This window comes from Alternaria conjuncta, assembly GCF_024043145.1.
Source record: "Alternaria conjuncta strain BMP 0040 chromosome Unknown scaffold_37, whole genome shotgun sequence".
In the NCBI taxonomy this organism is placed as follows: Eukaryota; Fungi; Ascomycota; class Dothideomycetes; order Pleosporales; family Pleosporaceae; genus Alternaria; species Alternaria conjuncta.
In genome coordinates this window covers 90,990-113,445 of record NW_026250126.1, presented here as the reverse complement: position 1 = coordinate 113,445, position 22,456 = coordinate 90,990, and the positions used below count along the sequence as shown (strand labels likewise).

The following is a 22,456-nucleotide window of genomic DNA, read 5'->3' as shown; positions in this document are numbered from 1 at the left end:
ATAAACAGGTTTGCCGAATAGATCCACGTCGAATGTGCCAGTGGGTATTGTTGTGAGCGGTTCTCGCAGTCTATACAGCATGCTGGAAACATGCATCTCCGACATGAGGCCTGGCAGTGTCATCACCAGCGCATGTATCTTTCGTGGGTGACAGCGCACCGTATCGTGCACCAATCAACCCTTCCTACACTATCTGACTTGCGAGGTCAGCCGCCCAATTCAGCTCCGGTTCGGTGGTACGAGCATTGAGTACACGCGACAACCGCCTTTTGCATCTGCCGACTACAGCCTCAACCCAGGTATTCTTCGGCATCTCTTCCGATCGGCGAGGCGACTACAAGTGCTAGGGTAGCGTTTATGTAGCAGGTCGTACGCCAATGTAGGTCGCAACCATGCTCGAAGACTTGCTGAAGCCGGTTCCAACTTTCTCGTTTTCACCAACTCGAGTCACAGACAGACGAATGCTCAACAAACAATAGGCCAATATCCTTCTAGACAAGTCTGTCTCTTCGGTACTCGCATCGCAAAAAGCATCAAAAAGCTGGAATCAACTCAAGCCGCATACTGGATGCGGCGTCGCGATTCCTGGAAACGAGATTGAGAGTTGCGCAGGCCCCAAGGTGCTCGTGTAAGAGCGTAAGAAACGCCACACCTCGTCTCATACTTCCATGTCGCATACAACCACAAAGCGCATATCTTTGAACACTTGCGAAAAGCTGCCAGCGATATGACAGCCGATCAGGGGTTGTTAGGCTAACAGAGTGTGATTGATGTCAAATTCTGAGTCTGTCAAGAGGTCGTCGCTTTCATCTCAACGACGACAGCAGCAACAACAGCCAGCGTCACCACCAGCGTCAACAGGAGGGTTGTCAGGAGTAGCTGTAAAAGGTGAGCCCAATACATACCGCTCTCCCGCACCAAAGGGATATTTTGATTTGCTAAAAAAGCGTGAAACACTCACCTACTCGCATCGCTCACACAGCCGATCCATGGCGTACAACACCGCAAAGACGCTGTGAAAGCAGTCAAGAGGCCTCTAACAGCCTCTCAGCGAACGACATTGCCATCTTACCCCTACCAGCTCCCTGATGGTGCGCGCTGCGGTGATAGACCCAGGCGACTACTCTAAGACTACGAAGTAGATCTGTACTTCTATGTGTTGCTTTGGAGAACACGGTGTAGGTTATCATTCCGTTTCCGACTGCTATCTTGCTGATCTGACAGTGTATTATGGGCTTTCCTGGCTTAGAACATTTCGGCCTGGGCTACTACATCGAAGTATACACGGGAGAATACATCCTGATGTGTAGGTTTGAAGCACATGATGTAGGTCATGATCCGGTTTCTGACTGCTATCTCGCTAATCGGACGACGTATTATGGACCTTCTTGGCTTGGCATATGTCGGCTTTGCCTACTACATTAGCACAGACACGGAAGTATACGTTCTAATGCATGGGTCTGGAGCATACGATATGGGTCATGTCGACGTTTGTAGGTACATTCCGACCAAATCTACAGAGTGCGATGAGACTGCCGCGAAGTTTGAAGCATGAATATGTACTTCGATATACCCGTTTGAAGCATACGATGTGAGTCGTAACGAAGTCTCTAGCTGCATTCCGACCAAATCTGCGGTGTGCGATGAGACTACCGTGAAGGTGAAAGCATGAATACTCACTTCTATGTACCCGTTTGAAGCATACAACGTTAGCCGTAGTGGAGTATCTAGATGTCAAAGGTCAGCCATGCGGTGTCGAGTGGACTTGATATCTTCGAATGGAACGAAATTGCTAGATGCATTCTCATACCAAGGTTCAAACATACCTTAACCTGTCGTAAACTTTTATTGTATCCGCAGCTACTTGCTTTCGCTATGTACATAAGTTTGTTGTTTATCATGGAAGTGCAGCATAAACAACCTTGGAACGCATGCTTTGTACTCCTGGCCGGTTTCCACCTCTATTAACCGCCCCAAGACTCATTCTTTACTACAACCACACAAGATTCCATAGCATTTCACGGTACCAACAAGTAGATATTGGTGCACTTGAAGTCTTCCATGCATTATGCTACGCTAAAAGCCGAAGGTGCCATAGCAAACAATTAGGAAATGGGGTATCATATCGAATACAGTAAACCATCCTTCTTCCTCCCATAACGCCATTTCCTCGATCTCGCAAGATCAGTATCGTATGAACATCGCAGCCTTGTGCGCAAGGCATTCCGGGATAGCAAACGTTGCTATGTACCACAAACCACGCATGTCGAAAAATGACCTGGTTTGTAAAGCGCACCGTTGGAAGTGAAACATGGTAAATCGACCTCTTCTACCCAGCATGCTTCTGAGTTGCTATGTCAAAGACTTGGGCCGCGCCCCAAGTCATGCTCGTCTTAACGCTCATCTGATCCCCATAGCCTCCCTTCTATCTTTCCTTGAGCATCTTCGCCGTCGCCTTGGGCATCTTCTTGTTATCGCCGAGCTTGGCTATCGAGCTCTCAGTGTGCATGTGAGGTGCCACCTCGACCAGCCATTCTGGCTGGATGGGTAGGACGGATCGTACGTAAGTCTTAGACGACTCTACGATCTCGTAGAAGACAATCCATTTTGGCCGGTTTTCGATCAAGCTCGAGGAGGGGTGGATGAATACGGTCATCCCGTTGTTCGATACTGTGCGGTAACTCAGCCCATCGCGCCCAAGCCTCGCAGCGTTGCCGAAGTAGGCCGAAGTTATGCACTTCCGGATGGCGACATGATCTGTGCTGCCACAACTCGAATACGGTACTTCAACGCGGTCGCAAAGATTCTGGAGCTGATCGCGAACGTTCCTAGCCCGACTGAGACATCGCCACTGGAGGAAATTCTCAGTAGCCCAACGACTATCGAAGCCACTTTCCTCGTACTGGATCCAGATGTTGAGGTAGGTCATGAAATCGCCGCCCTCGGTACTTGCAAATCTCGCTCTTGCCGCATCAGCTGCGACCTTCTTGTCTCGAGGGCGAAGCCATAATGCACTTTCCCCGAGCAAGCTTATGATGCTGAGCACTTCCTCGCGGCAGTTGTACTTCTCCGATTCAAGTAGAGCTTTCGAAAGCCTGATGTCGAGCGGTAATTCTGCCATCTTCCGTCCAAGTTTCGTCAACCTCCCAGTTGAGTCCAGTCCCGAGAGAGCGTAGAGCGATTCCAAGGATCGAATCAAAGAAGAACTTGACGGTGGCGACAAAAATTCGAACTCGAGGAGGTTGTCGATTCCCAGAGCTTTCAATATGAGCACAACGGAATCGAGGTTACTACGGAGCAGCTCAGGCTCTGTTTGCTCGGGGAGCTCGTTGTAGAAAGCGTGTTTCGTGTAAAGACGGTATGCGTATCCTGATGTACGAAATTAGCATCTGTCTCATAATTTGTACAGGAGCGTTACTAACCATGTGATGTTCTTCCAGCTCTCCCACTTCTTTGGTTCGCAGATGCTCGAGAAATAGGGCTGATAGTCAACGAACTGACGTTGCTGACGGGGTCGTAAGTTTGGGCCTTCTCGTAGCCGCAGTCGATGACATGCTTGATTCCGTCGATTGTGATTGATGTCTCAGCCTAGGCGTACAAAGTTAGCACATATTCTTCATCAATCCAGGTATGGGTAAAACTTACAATATTGGTTGAAACAACAACGAGCCTAGCATTGGGCGGAGTCGGCTCAAACACTTTCGCTTGAGCTTCACTGGATAGCGCGCTATACAGGGGACGAACAATGAGCTCCGGTACTCTGCTCCCGAGTTTCTTCATAGTTGTCTCGAGATTTTCCACAGCAGCTAGAATTTCTTCCTCGCCAGTAAGGAAGACGAGGATGTGACCGTCTAGCGGGCTTGCGAGATGGATTTGTAAAGCAGTCGTGCATGCTGCGGCTAGGTAGTTTGCTTCTGGAGCTATGGTGTAACGGATATCCTGAGCTAGATTAGTATATGCCAGATATATAACTCGACGGGATTAACTTACAATCGGGTGAGAGCGTCCCTCAACTGAAAAGAGCGGGGCTGAATCGAAGTAATCCGAGAACTGTTTGGCGTTGATGGTGGCGGAGAGGATGAGAAGTCTGAATTCCGGTCTAGCTCGACAAACTTCGCGACAAAGACAAAGCAGGAGGTCAGTAGCGACAGACCTTTCGTGTGCCTCGTCGATCATGATCACGTTGTACTGGCTAAGGAGCGGGTCTGTTAAGGCCTCGCGCAGCAAAATTCCGTCCGTGGCAAACTTCAGGATAGTCTTGTCAGGGGTTACCTTCTGTTCAAATCGCACAGCGTACCCAACCTCGTTGCCGAGCTTGCAGCCATACTCTTCTGCTACGCGCTTGGCAACACTCATGGCGGCCACACGTCGTGGTTGGGTTACCGCGATCATCCCACCATTCTTCGTATAGCCCGCTTGCGCCAAAAATTGCGGCACTTGTGTCGATTTTCCGGAACCAGTCTCTCCAACCAGCACTAGGGTTTGGTGGTTGGCCACAGCATCGATGATCTCCTGTCGATACTTGAAGATTGGAAGGGATTGGCGAGTTTCTTGGATTGACAAACTTCGCTTCTCCGCGGCATCGAGTTGAGCTTCAAGAGCTTGCTTGGCAGGGTCCATGCGAGCTACATCCTCCGCTGTGAAGCGCACCTCGTTGGCTGTATCGAAGACGAATTCCCACTGGCTTTCGTCTGAAGTTACGTCAGACGACTTAATTTGACTTCGACTTGCACGTAGTTGTTCTGCTTCAAACTGGGCGAATTCAGTCGTTGCGTCATACGTATCGTTGTGTCGACGATAAAGTACGTCGTTTTTACTCTTGGTATCCGCCAGGAGGGGGTCATCCGAGTCCGTTTGAAAATGAAAGCCACCTTGTAGTCGGGAATCGTCGATGGCATTTCGCGCCTCGGCCAGCTCCAGGGTCTGACGATTCTTCTTAAACTCGGCTCTTTCTCTCTCGCTCAGCTTGTTGCCTAGTCTCTCCTCCTCTTCTGCTTCCTCGGCGACCTGGCGGCGGAGTAGGGCGAGTTGTTGCGCTTCGCGTTCGGCAAGGTATTTCTGGCGCGACGCCAACCTCAAGGCGCTGACATCCTGGTCGCCGGTCTTGCGGCGCTTGGAATCCATGATGTGCGGTAGTTCGAGTGTGTTGGCGGTCGCGCGATTCGGCGGGAGCGTGGTGTCGAGTCGAGGGTATGGTATGCGTGTGCGCGCGAGGTTTGTGGGCGTGGAGGGTTCACTCGGATGGTGGAGCTCGACTACGAAATGTTGGAGCTCGGACCAGGTGGCGCGAGCTAGCTAGCGGGATGGAAACTTCGGTTGCCGACTACAACGAGGCTTGTCCGCAACAAGATGAAGACAAAAACTTGAGCCTGGCGGATACAACGTCGTATGTTTCGTTGGTTCGTCAGATGAAAAGTTCGTGAAATCCTCAACTTGTCCGCAACAAGATGAATACAAAACTTGAGCCTGGAGGATACAAAGTCGTGCGTTTCGTTGGTTCGTCAGATGAAAAGTCCGTGAAATCCTCAACTTGTCCGCAGCAAGACGCAGACAAAACTTGAGCCTGGAGGATACAACGCCTTACGTTTCGTTGGTTAGTCAGATGAAAAGTTCCTGTAGCCTCAGGGTAGACGCTTTCCAGGTGCTGGTCTTCACAGAGTGGGCTGATGGAGGTTGAGAGGAAGAAGAGTGTAGGAGGAAAGAAGGAAGGCGGGAGGGGAGCCAGCTATATGGCGTCTCAGAGAGACTAGCGTGGACAGCAGCCTGGTGGGTAAGAGACAGTGGTACCGATGGAACCATGGATGAGAGGTGAGAGGTGAGTTGGCTGAAGCATGCCCGGGCGGGTGTATAAGAGTCACAAGAGTGGGGCTACGTCACAAGCAGCTGCCGTGAAGAGAAGGGACGGTAAAGGTAAAAGTGGGGACGAGAGAACAATGCAGTGGTGGTGATAGGTGAGTTTGCGTATGAACGGTACGGATGGTAGTCGTGGACTGGAACTCTTGCGCATGGTGAGAATGTGGCACGTATCAGCATGAAAGTAATCGCATAGTTTGTTACTGTGCCTGGCATGAGTGGAGCGAACACCATGGTTCTGCTCAAGGCAGTATTCTCGGCCTATTGGTCTCGGAGAAATACGCCATACTGGCAAGCGATAGCATGGTCACAATGCTGAACAGCACTTCGGCACAGAATGGCATATACTCTCAAGCTTACCATGTCACCTTCAACATCCTTTGTTGAAGCGCATCGCCATCTGCTACCCAAACAAAGAAAGTACCAACGTCTATAGAAAACCTACGACAAGCGGCAGAATCAGGCATGAACGGTAGAACATGAACCACAATCACAACCTTGGAAACTCTTCGCCGATTTGCTCCGTACCCAATACCTGCCGTCCGGCCCCAACATCAAGTCGCAACTTCCCTCCCAACCAAGAAACCACCACGCCAAGGACCGCGGATTGCAAATCAACCCACACGGTTGGCCGCACCAACCACATCGATCACTTCATCTCATGTGACTCCGTCATTGTTTCAAAGAGCATGACGCAACGCGTTCTCGCGAATGGAGCAACAGCGATTACGCGACATGTTCCAAGATTCATTACTTCAAACAACATGACGCAACTTGGAACGCTTTCTCGCAAATGAGGCAACAGCGATTACACGACACGTTCGCTTTAGGAATATGGGCCATATCGAGATAGGCGAGTGTGCGTCGTGAACATAGCGCGACAGGAAGGCTTTGGCAACTGCGATGCTTGCCTGAAAAGTGCCCATGCTCAATACCAACATGAGCGACATGAGTTCAAAAACCATAGTGCCCAATTCTCGCCAACATAAAGATATCGTATTCATTATCATAACCCACTACCTAGCGCCACCCATCTTAACACCACGCTTCATGAACGCTAGAAACACTAACACAATATGCAAACAACATCCACCACCCACTCAATGACTAATATACTGGAACACAGCACTAACATCCCTCAACCCATCGCCCGTCTCCTGCCTCAACAACAAATCCTGAATCTTGCCCAACGGCCCCGTCTCGCCATCATTGACAAAGTGATTCCACGTACTCGTGTCACCGTAAAGCATAGCCGGCGCTTTCGCAACCTGTCTTCCATCTTCTTTCCTACAGCGCTTACACTTGAACGTGTCGTGTGTGTCACTCGTAGTATTGTCGCGGTACTGGAACAACTCGCGGAGCGAGTCGAGTGAGAAATGGCGTTCAACATCCTCCGCGCTGTCGACGACGCAAGACGATAGAGATTGTTTGTGCGACTGGCGCTGGAACACTTTCTCTTCAATGGTACCCGTGGTGATGAAGCGGTACACGAAACAATCTTTCTTCTGCCCGTCACGCCACACACGCGCAAGGGCTTGTTGGTCGGCAGCGGGGTTCCAATCAGGGTCGAAGAGGACGAGGCGGTTCGCGCCGATGAGGTTGAGACCGCAGCCACCGGCTTTGGAGGAGAGGAGGAAGACGAACTCGGGGCTTTCGGGGTCGTTGAACTTGTCGACGAGCTTTTGGCGCTTGCTCACGTTCATGGTGCCGTCGAGACGGAAACAGCCGTAGCCGCGTGAGCGGCATAGCATGGCGAAGATGTCGAGGGTTTGCGTGTAATTGGAGATGAGGACGATCTTGTCGTTGGTTTCGGCGCGGATGCGAGCCAGCATGCGATCCAAGACAGCCATCTTGCCGGAGTACCATGTCTTGACCTCGCGGTCTCTGCCTCGCGCGTCCTTCTGCACAAAGTCATCCGGTAGCTTGTCTTCACAGCCTGGCAAGTCTTCTGGGAGGTTGAGTAGGTCGGGGTGGTTGCAGAGTTTCTTGAGCATGCCGATGACCTTGAGCGGCTGTGAGCCTTTGCCGCGGAGTAGACTCTGAACGTCGGGTGACTTGATGAAGTGGTTGTACAGGTCCTTCTGGAATGGCGCAAGGTTGCAGAACACGACGTGCTCATACTTGACTGGCAGATACTTCGAGAGAATGTCGTTGGTTCGCCGAATGATGAACTTGTTGACCAAGCCGAGAAGCTCGGTGAGACGCTCAGTACCCTTCTTTATATCCGCATCCGTTCCGTTCGCGTCGCGACCCTTCAAAATAGGGATCTCGTAATGCTTGCGGAACTCCATGCGCGTGCCGAGGTAGTTGGGGTTGGCGAAGTTGAGGAGCGCGAAGTACTCTGATAGATCGTTCTGAATGGGTGTACCCGAAAGGATGACTCGCCTCTGCACGTTCAGGTTATTGAGCGCGGTAAAAGTCAAGCTGTCACCGTTCTTCAGTCGATGCCCTTCGTCGCAAAGCATCAAGCCGATGGGTGTCTGTCCAAACTCGTCGGCGTAAAGGCGCAGCGTTTCGTACGATACGATGAGAACGGGTCTGACAACTGCGCGTCCGGATGCGATCGACCATTGCCGTATTTGTTGGATGAGCTCCTCCTTCGATGCCTTACCATCAATCGCGAAGGGTGTGACAGCGTCCTTCCCAAGCCACTTGATAAGCTCGTTCGCCCAGTTTCGCACTAAACTCGACGGGCAGGCGATGACGCACTTTTGTATCGTCGACTTGCCAGCATCGGGTGACTGCTTGAGTAGTGTCCACATGAGCGCGATGCACTGCAGCGTCTTTCCGAGACCCATCTCGTCTGCCATGATGCACCCATTCGCCTTGGGATCGATCATACCCGTCGTCGCGCGATACAAGAACTTCACGCCCTCGACTTGATGCGGTCGCAGAACCTTTGCAAGTCTTGGATCGATGACGACCGGTACGCGCGGTCGCTCGTTGTCCACCTTCTTCTTCAACCCCAATATCTCCGCCAAACTCTTGTGTACCAGCGGCGCCTCCATCTCCTTCTTCTCCGTCTGACTCAGCTTCGGTTCCGCCTCTTCCTTCGGTATCGGCTTGTCGTCAACGGTAGGATCGTAAAGTACTATCGCAAACTCTCCGCTGGGGTCGTGCAGCGGTCGCGCAACAAAGACGGTTCCAGTACGCATACCAAGCAGCGGCGCTGGTCGATTCGGGTTATAGGCGCCAACATCCTTGTTGACTAAAGGAACGATGAACTTGGTTCTGAAGGCGGTGTCTTTATCTTTGGGCTTGAAGACAGGAAATCGGTTTGCGTCTCGCGTGGCGAGGGCTAACCGGTCTTCGTTCGAGTATGGCTTATCGCTCTCTCCGTCTTCACCGCCAGCACCGGAGTAATCGACCTTCCTCCTCTTCCGTGCAGGCTTTGTGGAGACACTGGATACTGTTGCTGAGCCGGGACAGCGGAAGGGCTTAATGAGTCGTTCGGTTGACTGAGGTGTGCCACCATAAAGACGCGCCGCGGGCTTCGCAGGGGTGGCCTCGCCTGCTGCGAGAGTCTTCGGTCGATGCATAAGGAATTGACACTTCTAGGAGGCACTGGGGAGGTTTGCAGCCTATATCGGGTCGATGTGGTGGGAGTTGGGAGGAAAGGGAGTGTCGTGCGGGAATGCTGATCAATGCTCGCAGGTGGCGGAAGTGCGACGCGTAGATTGTTAGCTCCATCACGTCGTCACGTGGGACGACAGGCAGCATCGCCATCCCACCAACATCCAGAATCTCCATCATACCTAGATTCCATATCTCCATCACTGCTTGATCGCATCCCCACTATTTTCATACGTCCAACGCGTCAATCGCATACCTCTACATACCTCAGAAAACCCTGTGACCGACACCTCCGAGCCCATCTCCGCAAATTCCCCAGCGCCCACCCCCAACGCAAACCGCATCCCACCCACCATGGCGCGAAAAGCAATAGCAAAAGACCAAATCGTCAAATTGATCGTAGGCGCAGGGCAAGCGTCGCCCTCGCCACCCGTCGGTCCGGCGCTGGGAAGTAAAGGTGTGAAGAGCATGGATTTCTGCAAAGTACGTATATTATCTTTCCAATTGTCGCATACCTCTCTGCGCACTATGATGGGATCAATGAACTTCGCTCTCGGCAGTAGAGCTTCTGTTCAAACTTAGTCTACCCATTGATGTTACCCGCGCTTCCATCCATACCCTTCTCAATCCCCCCAATCGCCGCATACCCTATACTAACACCCCACCGCAGGAGTTCAACGCCCGCACCGCCCACTACACCCCCGGCACCCCCATCCCCGCGCGCATAACCGTCCGCCCCGACCGCTCCTTCCACTTCCAGCTCCGCACACCCCCGACCGCAACGCTCCTCCTCTCCGCCGCCGGCGTGCTCCCAACAAAGAACAAGATAAGAGGAGCTGGAAACGTGCCGGGACCCATGAACAACCACGACGGACAGAAGGGGAAAACATCAACGAGTAGTCCGACGGTGGGCAATGCGGTGAAGGGGACTGTGGGGACGGTTAGTCTGAAGCATGTGTATGAGATTGCGAAGATTAAGCATGGCGAGACGAGGTTGAGTGGGTTGAGTTTGGAGGGTGTGGCGAGGAGTGTGGTGGGGCAGGCGGGGAGTATTGGGGTGGTGGTTGTGCCGTAGATGGGGGAGGAAGTGCTGGGAAGAGGAGGAGATCATTGGAAGCAGATGAGATGGGAGAGCACTAGAGCATGTGCGAGACGTTGCACGGAACAGGAGCTGTAGAACTAGGCTTGGGGCATATGGCATACTCTAAGGGCATTTACGTGTTGAGTGGAGAAGAGCTTGTACATATATTGTATACCTGGATAGACTCATGATGCATGATCAATTTCGACTTTATGTGGACTGGAATGCTGGGGTGGACTTGTGAACAGATTGAGTATGACGAGGCTTTTGTGCCAACAAATATCTGACTGTATCTAACAATGACTGCGACAAGATAGCAATGACACTTCCTACTGTTACATCTTCACCCCAAACCTTCCTGACATGGCTCTCGATGCTAAAATAGACTCGGCGCTGTAGCTGCGTTCCTTCCGTTCGAGCTGGTGCTCAATACTACCTTGCGCTTCGTGAGCGACCATCGGCACCGGCATACTCCGATACGATCTCGTCGTTCCGCAGTAAAGACCGGCGCTGTCGTAAAACTCCCTCATGTCTCTCCCTCACGAAAACCCATAAACACCCCCCTGCTCCTGAAACCTCAACTGATGATCCCTCAAATCCGCCCAAAGCCTCAACTCACTCTCCTCATCCAGCGCGCCACTCGGATCACTCGCCTCAGGACTCACCCTCTCCAACTTACTCAAAATATCAAGAAACTTGTAAAGGTAATCCTGATGCTGCAACGCCACACTCCCCCTTCTCTCCTTGGGCACCTCAAGCAGCGTGCTAGCAATCGAGCGAATCTTCTGCGTCTGTGTCGACATGAACCGTAAGCTTGCGATCGGGCTGATGGTGTTTGGGCGAAAGAAATCACGTGTCGACATGGAGATGACGTAGTCGTCAATCTCATGGACGGGGTAGAGGAAATCTGAGTTTTGCAAGTAAACGTAGAGACTTACAAAGGAGTCGCCGTTGGGCTCCATGTTGACCATGTCGATGCTGCCCAGTACGACGAGGAGGTCTTTGACCACTTGTTCGCGCTCTTCTGACATTGCCTTTTCGAGCGCGTCGGCGTCGGTTGTTGTGCCGGATACAAACCTGTCGATTCCTGCTGCGAGGACGTTGGACGTGTTTTGCGCACCAGCTTGGCCCTTCGACCGCTGATACTTATCCAGTTGAAGGAAGTACTTTTCCACGAGGTGCGAGCGAGTGGACAGATGGCTGGCGTAGATGTTTGCTTTCTGGATCTCGTAGCGTCGCAGTTCGTGCGCTTCCGGTTTGTGATGTGTGTCCATGGCGGGGTCTCGCATCCCAGAGTATTCTGGCATGGGCGGGTAGTAGGGTTTCTGCTGTTCGAGCCCACTATTGCTGCTGGACTTTGGTCGGACTTTGAGCACCTCAGGTAGGCTGTCCAGAATCTGCCTACAGCGCTGCAGGCTTTGTGTGAAGATCTGTTGTTGCCGATCCCAGTCGAATATCTCATCAATGCCAAATGCCATCTCCGCCGTTGCTAGCGACGAGTATGACAGGAAGATACGCACGTTGATGTTGAACCCAGTGAGCATGGAGACCACTCCTTCGCGCTGCGGTTGTATCTCATTTGGAAATATGTGTACATCGTCGACTTCTCGCGGGAGTGGTGGTAGAGGCTCGGTAGGTGTGGCAGGCGCAATCATCAGCTCTCCGAAAGAAGCGCCGAGTTGTTGTATGGTCCTGTCAAAGTCAGTCATGGTCGACGCCGGGAGAATGCTAAACGTACCGCACACCCACAAAGACCGTCCAGAAGACGCGCCGACCAATCTCCTCGGTGATGTAGTCTACTTTGAACTCTCTCGAGCCGTCGTGGTTCGGTCCGTTCGAGCCCCACGCACTCGGCATGCCACCAAGATAGGTATAGCCCTGAGCCTCGGGTTTATGGAGACCCAGGGAGCGTATGATGGTCAGGCACTCGGCCAGGTACAGTCGCAGTTGCCGCCATTGAAATACGTAGGCTCCGGTCAAGCCGAGGAAGTAGCTGGTACACGCGTCGTACACGTTCAGAGACGGGCGGTCGAGATAGCCAGGCCCTCGCGCCCGCGCGCACACGTCCCGGCACTTATCGACGAGGGAGAGGTGATTTGGGTATTCGCGTCGCGTCTGGGTGTTGAGGTGTAGGCGTGGTTTTCGAGGAAAGGACGCGACGAGGACCGCGATCATGGACGCCAGCAAGGCGAGGAACGAGGGATTCGTCAGGTCCTCCCTATGCCCCCATGCTTCGCGGAACGACGGCTCGTGCGGAAAGGGACATAGCGGATGTATGAATGTGAAGAAGTCGTCGATGAGGGCGTTCAGGGTGGGCAGGGCGCATATCTCTTCGGCAGAGAGCTGGGCTGGATGCGACGACTGCAGTTGCGCCAGCGCATGGGCGGCATTGGTAGGAGACTGCGGCGTCGACGACTCGGAGTCCAGGTCGCCTATCCTGCGCTTCTTGATCGCTTCGGCATGCCTATTGGGCGGTCCGCGTCGTCGGCTCGGGCGCTCAAAGGTACATGGAATCTCCAGCGCGAGGCACGCTCTACACGGCGGGCCCGATTCGTCGCACTACAGACGTCAGTGTCTATCACAGTATGATGACTAAATGTGCCCACCTTGACTTTGCGAATGCTGCACGAATCACAAGCTTTGCGCAGGCGATTCGGCTTGGACTGCTGCGGCAGCGGAGGATTCAAGGCATGGTTCGCTTGGAGAGCCTGCTGGGCCTGGAGCACCTCGTTGATATTCTCGAGCTTCGGGTATGCGGCTTCTTGCGGGTAGGCTATGCGCGACGACGGTGCCTGACCGTCGAGAACCTGCCCGTTGGGATACAAGGGCGTGTAATTATGCGGGTCCTGGCCGTCTGGTGGTGCAGGATACTGCGACGCATGCGGAGAAGAAGTCATGGCGTAGCCGCAGTTCTACCGTGACGAGGGAAGGACGTTGGCTGATGTCCCGTTAGCTTCCGGTTAAACAAACAACTGCTCGGTAGCTTCCAGATGTATCAAGACGACAGGGCGCGATCAACTGCCTGACCGAACGTGACAGGTCTAGTAGAGCTTCTAGTAGGCTTACTTGCATACAGGTTTCGCGGTCCGATCAGACGCGGCAATTACCGACGCGGTTAGATGGATACAGGGACAAGGAGAGATGGCCTGAGACCGCTCGCGGTATGCGATTGAGTGTAACAAGACCAGATGCTAGCAATTGGAAGACGTGGACGATTTAGAGTTGGTGCTGGACATTGCACGCTCATGGCATGAAAATTCAGAGGCTGTTTCAAGCTACAGATCATGTTAGGGCAGGCACGATCCGCAGGACGAAAACATCTTCTCCAGGACCCCCAGTCTCGTTACACCACGCGTGATGGTGCTCATTTCTGCATGAACGTAGACCTGTTGTTATATTGTCATGTCCAGATTTCATTTCCGATAATGACGCAATTCAGATAATCTCCTAGCGCGTCGATCGTCTCGAAAGGAGTATACTCCGAGATCCACGAACGCATGTTCGTCCGATGAACGAATCGCGCAGACAAACATGTCATGGACGCGTTCATTTTGCTCAGATTTGACATTTGGACCGGAGACGACATCGATAAAAAGAATGACTTTCTGTATCAACGCCCGCTAATCCCTTCAAATTGGTATATATGCTCGCATCACCATGCCTCTAACATCTCAACCCACCGTATAAGTCAGTTCCTCTTAACTTTAACCCCCATCGCCACCACTCTTCACACCACTACCATCCATCATCACCATCAGGTTGCCCCCATTCGACAACCTCATCCCCCTGTCAATCGCTATCATCGCTATCCGGCGAGCTCCTCGCTGGCGGCCGCGAACTACGCGACAGCGAAAAGTCCAAGATATCCGACTTGGAACCCGCGTCGATAAATTTGCGCAAACACCATCCGATCTGCACCGCCGTCGAGGTTTCGTTACCGAGTGGGTCGATTTGACGGCCTTTGACAAAGACTAGAAGGTGGGTTAGTAAAAGGTGGTTGATGGCTTCGAGGTTGATACATACTAATCTGGTTCTGGCTATCCTCGCGGTCGTACACCTTATCCGACGAACCAAACGCGATGATACCCAACTTCGAACTCCTATCCTTCTCCTTCGCATGGGCGGCGCTGCGGTCGAAGCCCTGCTGTGCCAAGCCAGCAAGCAAGTGTTCGTAGATCTTGCGTGGTAGCTTAGTCGATGAAGGGCTGTTGGTAGGCCAGGTGGTGATATTGAGAGTCGCCAGATTGCGCAAGTCGCCAAGGCAGTTCTCGAAGTTGACGAAGCTGTCGTTCTTGCTGCGGATGACGCTCACGCCGGGAAAGGCCACAGAGATCTGCTCCAGCAGTGTGCAGTCTTTGCAGATCTGTGAGAAGGAGGCGTAGTCGTAGACGAGCTCATCGTCGCAGCTGTCGGGACCGGTGCTCGCGTGTACGTTGAGGCTTTTGAGTGTTTTGCTGTGGCGCACGATGCCGGCGGCGGCTGGTAAGGCCTTGACGTAAGTGAGGTCAAGAGTGAGCGTCTCGATACCCGAGACGAGAACGAGGAAGCCGTCGATAGCGCCTAAGCCGTCGTTTTCTGCGTTATCATCGTGTTTGAACTCCAGTGTCTCCAGCTTGTCGGGCAGCTTCGAGCTTTTGCTGAGCTCTGCAAAGAGAGCATCAGCACCAGAGCAGCCGAAGATGCGGATGCTCTTGATAGACCGGAAGTCAATCAACTTGCAGTATGTTTCCGAAGCATAGCGCAGATGAAGCTTTTGTAGCGTTATTTCATTGAGTGTGATCGGCGTGCACTTTGCGAACGGCTGCATATGGCTGAACATGGTCGAAGTAATGAGTCCAGGCGCATTGACCGTATCATTCAGCTCGCGCATAGTAACGGTCGGATCCATCTCATCGAAGCTCGCATGCAGCGTGATCTTCTCCAGCTTGCGCCCAGCCACATTCTTCAACAGGAAGTGACAAAAGTCCAGCACTTCGCGTGAGTCTGGGTATAGTCCAAGCTTCCGTACTTCCTGGAAACACGTTTCGATATTCGGCAGCTTCTGTAGTTCTGGCAGTACATTGCGATCCAGCGAAATGCTTTCCATCCACCGCATGCGCTTCTGCTTCTTGTACAGCAGCACCAGGTTGTCTCCAGAGAACGGCGACCACGGGTGCCACGAGAATTTCTCCAGCTGGTTCTCTGGTAGCAACTCCAAGATCATGCGAATAGCAAAGTTGGCTTGTTGCTGCTGGTTGCATTTGTCCAGGACATCTGCGAGGTAGAGGTCTAGCTTCCGGACATGTTGTAGGCCGATGTTCTTGGGGTTGAGGAAGGCTGCGAGGCGCGTGTCGTGGGGTGAACCGACGTCAAGGGTTACTTCGTAGTAGAGTTGGCGGACGGTGATCTCGTGGAGTTGTTTGCAGGTGAGGCAGAGGTTCTTGAGGTCGGTTGGGCGGTTGATCTGCGTGGTGTAGTGTCAGCCTGGTGCTTCTTCTGCTACCTTGAACCCGCCATCCACCCAGAGACTCACATGCTGGACTATCAACGTCTTCAGATCGACCGAAAGGTCCATAAACGTCAACCGTGGCGCCATCGTATATGCTTTTCCTCGACTCCCTCCAGATATCGCAAAGAGCACCCCGTAGCAAGTTCGCTCGTCGCCTTATCGATATGCGCGGCCGTCTACGTAAGTCTCGGTCTTGGCCTCTAAAGTCTTTCTCTTCCTCTGCTGCCTAATCGCCCGCAAAATACGCAGCTGCAGTCGATCGCAATACGTCCGGCAAACTGACCGGTAAAAGTGGAGTAGGAGCGGAAGGGTTGATGGGGCAGGAAAAAGAAAGTAAGCGCGCAGGCAAGCAGCCCTTCGTAGGTTCAGCCTCACTTGTGTCCCGCCAAAGACCCACCCACCGATGTAGTTCCGCCCAAGAACAAGGGTCCACGCGGGAGGTGAATAGCGCTAACCTAAGCGACAAACTGGGGTAAGCTTGGGCTGTGAACGCGTGTGCAGCGCTGGCTGGTTGTTATTGGAGCGAGGTGGGGAACAGGGAGAGGGGAGTGGTTTGGATGACAGCTCGGTCGCAATGCAATCGATCGTCCCAACAGTCCAAGACAGTCTCCTACTTTCTCGCTCGAACCTGAACGTCAGTTTCAGCATTGACAGCTACGTCACCTCCACGCATTCATTTCACGTGCATCAAAGCATGACTTTCCGCATTCATAGATTCGTTGTTCAATCAGCTACCCGCTGTTAGAAACGCCAGGCATCTACAAACACGTTCAAACATCACCAGAACAAAGCAAAAAGCTACCGTAGTACATCAGGGTAACAAATCACAATACACAAACGCATTAATAAGCGATCGTAGGTGCCCAGGTGAGTATGCAAAAAGATAGTTATCGGATAAGAGCAACAAGTTCCATATCCATCCCGAACCCCTATCATTCCATCTGCATCTCTAACATCCTCCTTCCTCTCCATCTCTCACAACCTCACCCTCTACCCAGCAACAGGCCCTCCATATGCCTCCGACCCCATCGCCGCATACGCCATCCCTCCCGCCGTCCTCCCCGTCTTAGCCATCTCCCTCCCCGCAGCCGCAGGATCATACTTCTTTGGGCCCTCTTCATCGTCATCTGAACCGTGTTCGTTGCCCGAGGGATTCGCGTTGGTGGTGTCGGCGGGGGCAGCCCATTGCTCCGAGTGAGGGTTTTTGGGCGAGAGGGAAGAGGTCATGCAGCCCATTTTGGGTGGGTGTTGGAAGAGTTTTGGGTCAGGGTTTGGGGTGGTGGTGGTGTTGGTACGATGATAAGGTGATAGAATGGCAGGCGCGTAGAGATGAGCTCGATAGTAGGAATGTGTGTGAAGCTTGTAGGTAGGTGGGTAAACAGATCTTAGTTGTGAGATAGTCGCGATGTATACTACACAGTATCTCCTCAAAAGTCCCTACACTCCAATCCTCAAAACAAGCAGAACCCCAAAAGCTTATATCCCCCTTCCAAGCTTGAATCCTTCCAAACTTCTAAGCGATGCACACCACACCCACCATCCATGGATTTACCCGGACAATCAACCCGTGGGCGGAGTCAGGGGCTGTGCAAGGCGGAACATCAAGGCGAATATTATGGCTTCCGAACGAAGCATTATAAAGGATGCTCAACTCGGGGTAACGCTGAGAAACGCCAATGATGCGCTCTGCATTTTCGAAGGAATCGCGAATTGTTTCCGTATGCTGATTTGGTATGTGGTGTGTTATTGTGATTTCCTGCTCCGCCACCGCCGCCGCCACCACACTCATATCCGACGTCGCAGATCAGGTCACGAGCGGGAAAGTCTGGTGTGTGAACGTAACAGAGCGGCAGTCGGCAGTCAGTCAGCGGTCTCAGGCAACAATGGGGACGAGCGCAATGTAACATCACTTCAACAGTCCCTTCAGTAATAAGACATGATATCAAGCCTGCAGCCTACATCAAGATAAAAACATACAAAGCAGATGACCCAACGTCAACATAGACTCCAGGGTGTTCAATCATTGCATTTCGCTTCCAACAGCCTTCTCTCCCTCACCCTCGATCTAATCTAGCCAGTCCCAATTCCCCCTGAAGCACCACCCCAACCCCAACCCCTCGCCACCCAAAAGCGAGCGTATCCCCAAAACGAACCATATGTATAAAGTAATAAGCAACGCCAAACAGCCAAAAACACCTCGCTATGCAGGTAAGACAGATACTTGGAGATCGCAAGCCACACACCACCCTCTTACATCAAAAAAAATCATACCCGTGTGAAGAAGACATGGAACCAGTCACCTTGTACGCGAAAAAGGATGAACAGGTCTGCAGACTACACCAGGATAAAGTAAGTAAAACTACAAAACTAAATGGTGATGTAGCTTCCATGGTGTTCAGTTTTCCTAGGTCGACGGGTCAAATACTACTCCTCAGCATCACTATCCCCAAAGCCAGCCAGTAACTCCGCTTCAAGGCCATCGTCATAGTCGTCTTGGAGATCTGGCGCCGTCGTCCCGTTTGCTTCAGGATTCTTCATCTCCTCGTCGTCACCGTCTCCTTCTCCTTCTCCTTGGTCTTCTTCCGGCCCCGTGGTTTCTGGGCTGGGTAGACCAGATTTATCAGCGGTAACGACATTTGTGAGTGACGTCACCCGCTCCATGGTACGTTTCTTCCGCCGTTGGAGACGCGAGGTAGTGCTGTTGACGCTGCTATCGCTTTCCTCCGTCTCGCTGACGTCGGTGGAGTTTGTGCGTTTCCGCTTCTTCTTGGCGGCTTGTTGCTGGGTATCTGATGCTGTGCTGTTATCGGATCGGACGCTGTCGGAATCTGATTCGCTGCCGCCGCCGTCTGTGTCGGTTTCGTTCATGAAATCAGCGAGCTCGTCGTCGAGCTGTGCCCAGTCGTCGTTTGACATTTCGACTACGGGGGACGCATTGTCTGCGGCTTCATCGCCTGTTCCGTCGATACTCTCATCTTCAAGGTCGGCGATGGGTGAGCCGCCTCGCTCCGCCGCGTCCGTCTCGATTATGTAGGGTGTCTCGTCTACATGCTCCCATCTGGTGCAGCATTGGAACATCCATTCGGGGTTCACGATCTTGATGTGGGGGTATCGGGCGGCTCGCTTTACTTTGGTTGTCTTGCGATCGGGGTTGGCGATGACGTGGGTCGTTCGCCGGGTAACGTTCGTGGTAACTTCTGCGCCAAAGCTTCCGATCCATAGTGCGAAGTCCGATCTGCGAAAGGTTAGCTGCGCTCTGCGACTTCCCTGTCGAGTACTTACGTCAGGACGTCCACACCAAGCGGAATGATACCAGAAAAGACAACTACCGCACCGTCGAGCACTTCGCTCTTGATGCGCGGCATAATCTCGGCTACATCAGGAATGACGTCTTCTTCCATGGAGCGTTTCTTTGGGCTCTTCTCGCCCTTGAGCTCAGCCACACGACCGCCTGTTGGCACCTTCTTGGCCTTCCTGTATTCATCGTAGAATGTGCGGTGGACGAGGTTGAGGTTGTGTTCGATGACGTCAAGTCCTCTGTCGTCGTCGTTGAGGATACTGTGTCGGACTTTGGGTTGTTCGACCGGTCGTGAGTCGCGAGTTTCAACTTCGGCAGGTGACTCTTCATCCTCCCTGTCCTGCATGAGCTGTTGTTGCAGCAAAGGCCGCTCTGTTTGTTGCGCGATGATGAGCTTCTCCTGCTCTTTGGCCTGCTCCTCCAAGTCTTCAGTCGCTGCTAATGATATGAGTTGTTGTCCCAGCTCGTTCAGGTCACCGTTCGTGGCTTCGGTCGTGGTCTCGAGCGGCTTGCTTGGGACGGAGACCACGTTCGTGGTCGCATTCTCAGTTATAGCCTTCTTCGGGGTCGGGGGCGATTTGTCCTTTGCGAAGGACACAAGCTCCTGCTGCTTAGGGAGGAAACTCGCGTTGATATCTCCAGCGCCGGGGAAGAAGTTGAATACGGGCACGCGGACGAGGTGCGGGCTGTATTGCCAGACGTCTGCTCTGTCGTCAATGATAACGCACATGGCTGTGTTCTGGTAGAAGAGCCGCGTCAGACTCTTGAGCTTGTCTGTGTAGTTCTCGTCGCGGCTGAGGATGCGGTCGCCAAAGTACTTGCGCTCGGGATCGATGATCTTTGCGACGGCTTGCGCATAGGCTCGGGTGGCCATGGTGTAGACGTGCATCTCGTAGAGCTTCGAGACTCGGTCGAAGAAGTCCTTGAGGCCTGGGCGCATCTTGACATAGTACCAGTTTGCAGCCACGTTGGAGACATTGTCGTCGGCCAACTGGAAGCCTTGTACGTCTTTGACGGCATCGTGGTTCGGGTTCTCGGGGTCGGCTTTCCATTCGGCAATGGTGCGCTCGCAGGTGGTGTGGATGACGGTCTGGTCCAGATCGACAATGAGGGTCAGCTTGCGCGCGCTCAACAGGCGCTTCTTGGCGTCCTCCTCTGCCGCTACCGCCTCCTTGTGACTGACGAGGAGGGCCGTGTTGTCGTGCGCCATGTTGACCGTCGCGCGTCCGACATCGAGCTCCTTGGTGAGGTAGTCGACCTGCGTCATGTCGCGGCCGCAGTCGACGCAGAGGCCGCCAAACTGTGTCTCGTGCGTGCATGGCTCTTCGATCTCGAGGAGTGGAGTTCTGCAGGCGTGTTAGCATGTTGCGCGCGCAGCAAGCGCGCAGTAGGCCTACCCATATCGCTCAATGACGGTGCCGGGCTTGATGAACCAGCGCGTGATCTTTCCCTCTGTGCTCGCGGCAAACGTCTGCCTGAACTTCTTCATGACCGTCTTCTCGCCTCCCCACTTGTCGCCCTCGGTGACGCGACTGTCATAGCTGTAGTTGAACAGCTTGCCCGACCGCTGGACGTCATCGTCGCGCTTCTTAAGGAGGTCGATGACGGTGACGGGATAGCTGAGATCCCGGGGCGAAACGATCTTCATGCCGAGGTGAGGCAGCCCATGCGACTGGCGACGTGGTGGTGTTGGACGTGGGCGCGTTGTGCTTCGGCTCGGCGCATTCGCGACTCCCGCGGCGAGGAGTGGTGAGTAGAAGCTTGGTCGCAATCGCGATGCGCTATGACGTCTTGCGCCAACGTGCTGAAATTAAGTTGAGAGTGAAGGTGTAGTTTCCGGATGTGGTGCGACAGGCTAGGCGGAGCGTAGGTGAGACCTCGGAGAAGTAGAAACCTGAATAGGTTTGCAGACTACACTACGATAGCGCAAGTAAATTGCAAGATCTGGCGTCAATGTAGGCTCCAGGATGTTCAGTTTATTTCGTGTATGAGGTGGTGAGGTGCTGCGCGACCGGGGTTGACGTATGGCGTCGCGGCTCGGTTTCCCCCAAATATTTGGGAGCGAGGGGCGGCCATCTTTATACCTCTCAGCCACCATACTAGCGCGACTGCCACTACCTCAAACATGCCACCATAGACAAAGAGCTCTCTCCAAATAGGACGACGCGTCTATCACCAGTCATCACGAGTGCATCCACGAGTCCAACGGTGCCTATTACTGGGAATCGATGCAATGCTTTTTCCGCGATGCCTTCTTCGACTTGGTAGGATAGTAGTGGCCTAGACGCGTCTGAAGCCCCGAGGAATGCCAAGACTTTACCCTCGCGAACACCAGGCTACGACATTGCACGATCGATCTGTGGAGATGACTTATCTGACGCATATGCACGATTTTGATAGCTTTGAAGTTCTATGCAAGTATACTCTTGATGCCTACATCTGCGCATGCCGTATTCTTTTGACTCACTAAAGATGCATGTAGGCCTCACGCACACACACATCAAGACCTTACTATCACAAGCACCAGCTACAATTAATCGTAAGAGATACCCCGGACCCTCTTCGAGCGATGTATCTTGTGTTTTAGGAGATGCTTCTTCTCCATAAAATGTGGTCATCTCAATAGTCTCAGTTCACGTGTCATCTCCGCTAGCAACCCGCTCTTGGGAAAGTCGACGGCTTTAAAGTGCACGATGTAGCGACATAACATGATCTGTATGAATATGACTCGACAACTTTATGCTCTTGCCGCATACACACGTGCTCGATGTGCAGATTCGAGTCACTAAACCTCCATGTAGCCCTCACACACACTAATGCAACTTCCAGGCTGCACTTCAGTAGCATTGCATTCGCCATATCTACACACACAAACTACCAAGACGTCACTACCAAAAACATCAACCTACGACCTATCATATCCCTACTTGCACACAAACAACAACATATTCGTGGTAATCATCGATTGGTCAAGTCAAAGATTGGTCAATACCCATTCCCACGTCTAGGCAACGACGATCTATCAGCCCCACACACACCTCCATCGACCGCCGCGCAACATACCGAAAATTCCTCTCGAACAAAGAACTGTGTAATCATCCATCCCATTCCATTACCTACGCCTAAACACGCCCACGATGAAAAAAACATGTGCGCACAAGGC

General features: G+C 52.9%; 6 protein-coding genes across 6 annotated transcripts; 1 reads left to right on the top strand and 5 right to left on the bottom strand.

The window, feature by feature from the left end:
* Positions 1-2,425: 2,425 nt before the first annotated feature.
* On the bottom strand, positions 2,426-5,124 carry J4E85_011568 (uncharacterized protein; the record flags this gene model as incomplete). Its single annotated transcript, XM_051475770.1, has 5 exons — positions 2,426-3,369; positions 3,498-3,588; positions 3,646-3,939; positions 3,991-4,099; positions 4,154-5,124. The coding sequence occupies 5 exons, from the start codon at positions 5,122-5,124 to the stop codon at positions 2,426-2,428; spliced, it is 2,409 nt and encodes an 802-aa protein (XP_051320444.1).
* A 1,829-nt stretch (positions 5,125-6,953) lies between these two features.
* Positions 6,954-9,392, bottom strand: RHP54 (DNA repair protein rhp54; the record flags this gene model as incomplete). Its single annotated transcript, XM_051475769.1, has 1 exon — positions 6,954-9,392. The coding sequence occupies one exon, from the start codon at positions 9,390-9,392 to the stop codon at positions 6,954-6,956; it is 2,439 nt and encodes an 812-aa protein (XP_051320443.1).
* Positions 9,393-9,780: 388 nt separating this feature from the next.
* On the top strand, positions 9,781-10,501 carry J4E85_011566 (uncharacterized protein; the record flags this gene model as incomplete). Its single annotated transcript, XM_051475768.1, has 2 exons — positions 9,781-9,909; positions 10,097-10,501. 2 exons carry the CDS (start codon positions 9,781-9,783, stop codon positions 10,499-10,501), a joined length of 534 nt encoding a protein of 177 aa, XP_051320442.1.
* Positions 10,502-11,046: 545 nt separating this feature from the next.
* On the bottom strand, positions 11,047-13,404 carry J4E85_011565 (uncharacterized protein; the record flags this gene model as incomplete). The annotated part of the gene is made up of 3 exons (XM_051475767.1): positions 11,047-12,199; positions 12,246-13,066; positions 13,114-13,404. The coding sequence occupies 3 exons, from the start codon at positions 13,402-13,404 to the stop codon at positions 11,047-11,049; spliced, it is 2,265 nt and encodes a 754-aa protein (XP_051320441.1).
* An 892-nt stretch (positions 13,405-14,296) lies between these two features.
* On the bottom strand, positions 14,297-16,082 carry J4E85_011564 (uncharacterized protein; the record flags this gene model as incomplete). The annotated part of the gene is made up of 3 exons (XM_051475766.1): positions 14,297-14,478; positions 14,531-15,950; positions 16,020-16,082. 3 exons carry the CDS (start codon positions 16,080-16,082, stop codon positions 14,297-14,299), a joined length of 1,665 nt encoding a protein of 554 aa, XP_051320440.1.
* Positions 16,083-18,419: 2,337 nt separating this feature from the next.
* On the bottom strand, positions 18,420-20,941 carry J4E85_011563 (uncharacterized protein; the record flags this gene model as incomplete). Its single annotated transcript, XM_051475765.1, has 3 exons — positions 18,420-19,230; positions 19,278-20,639; positions 20,691-20,941. The coding sequence occupies 3 exons, from the start codon at positions 20,939-20,941 to the stop codon at positions 18,420-18,422; spliced, it is 2,424 nt and encodes an 807-aa protein (XP_051320439.1).
* Positions 20,942-22,456: the final 1,515 nt, after the last annotated feature.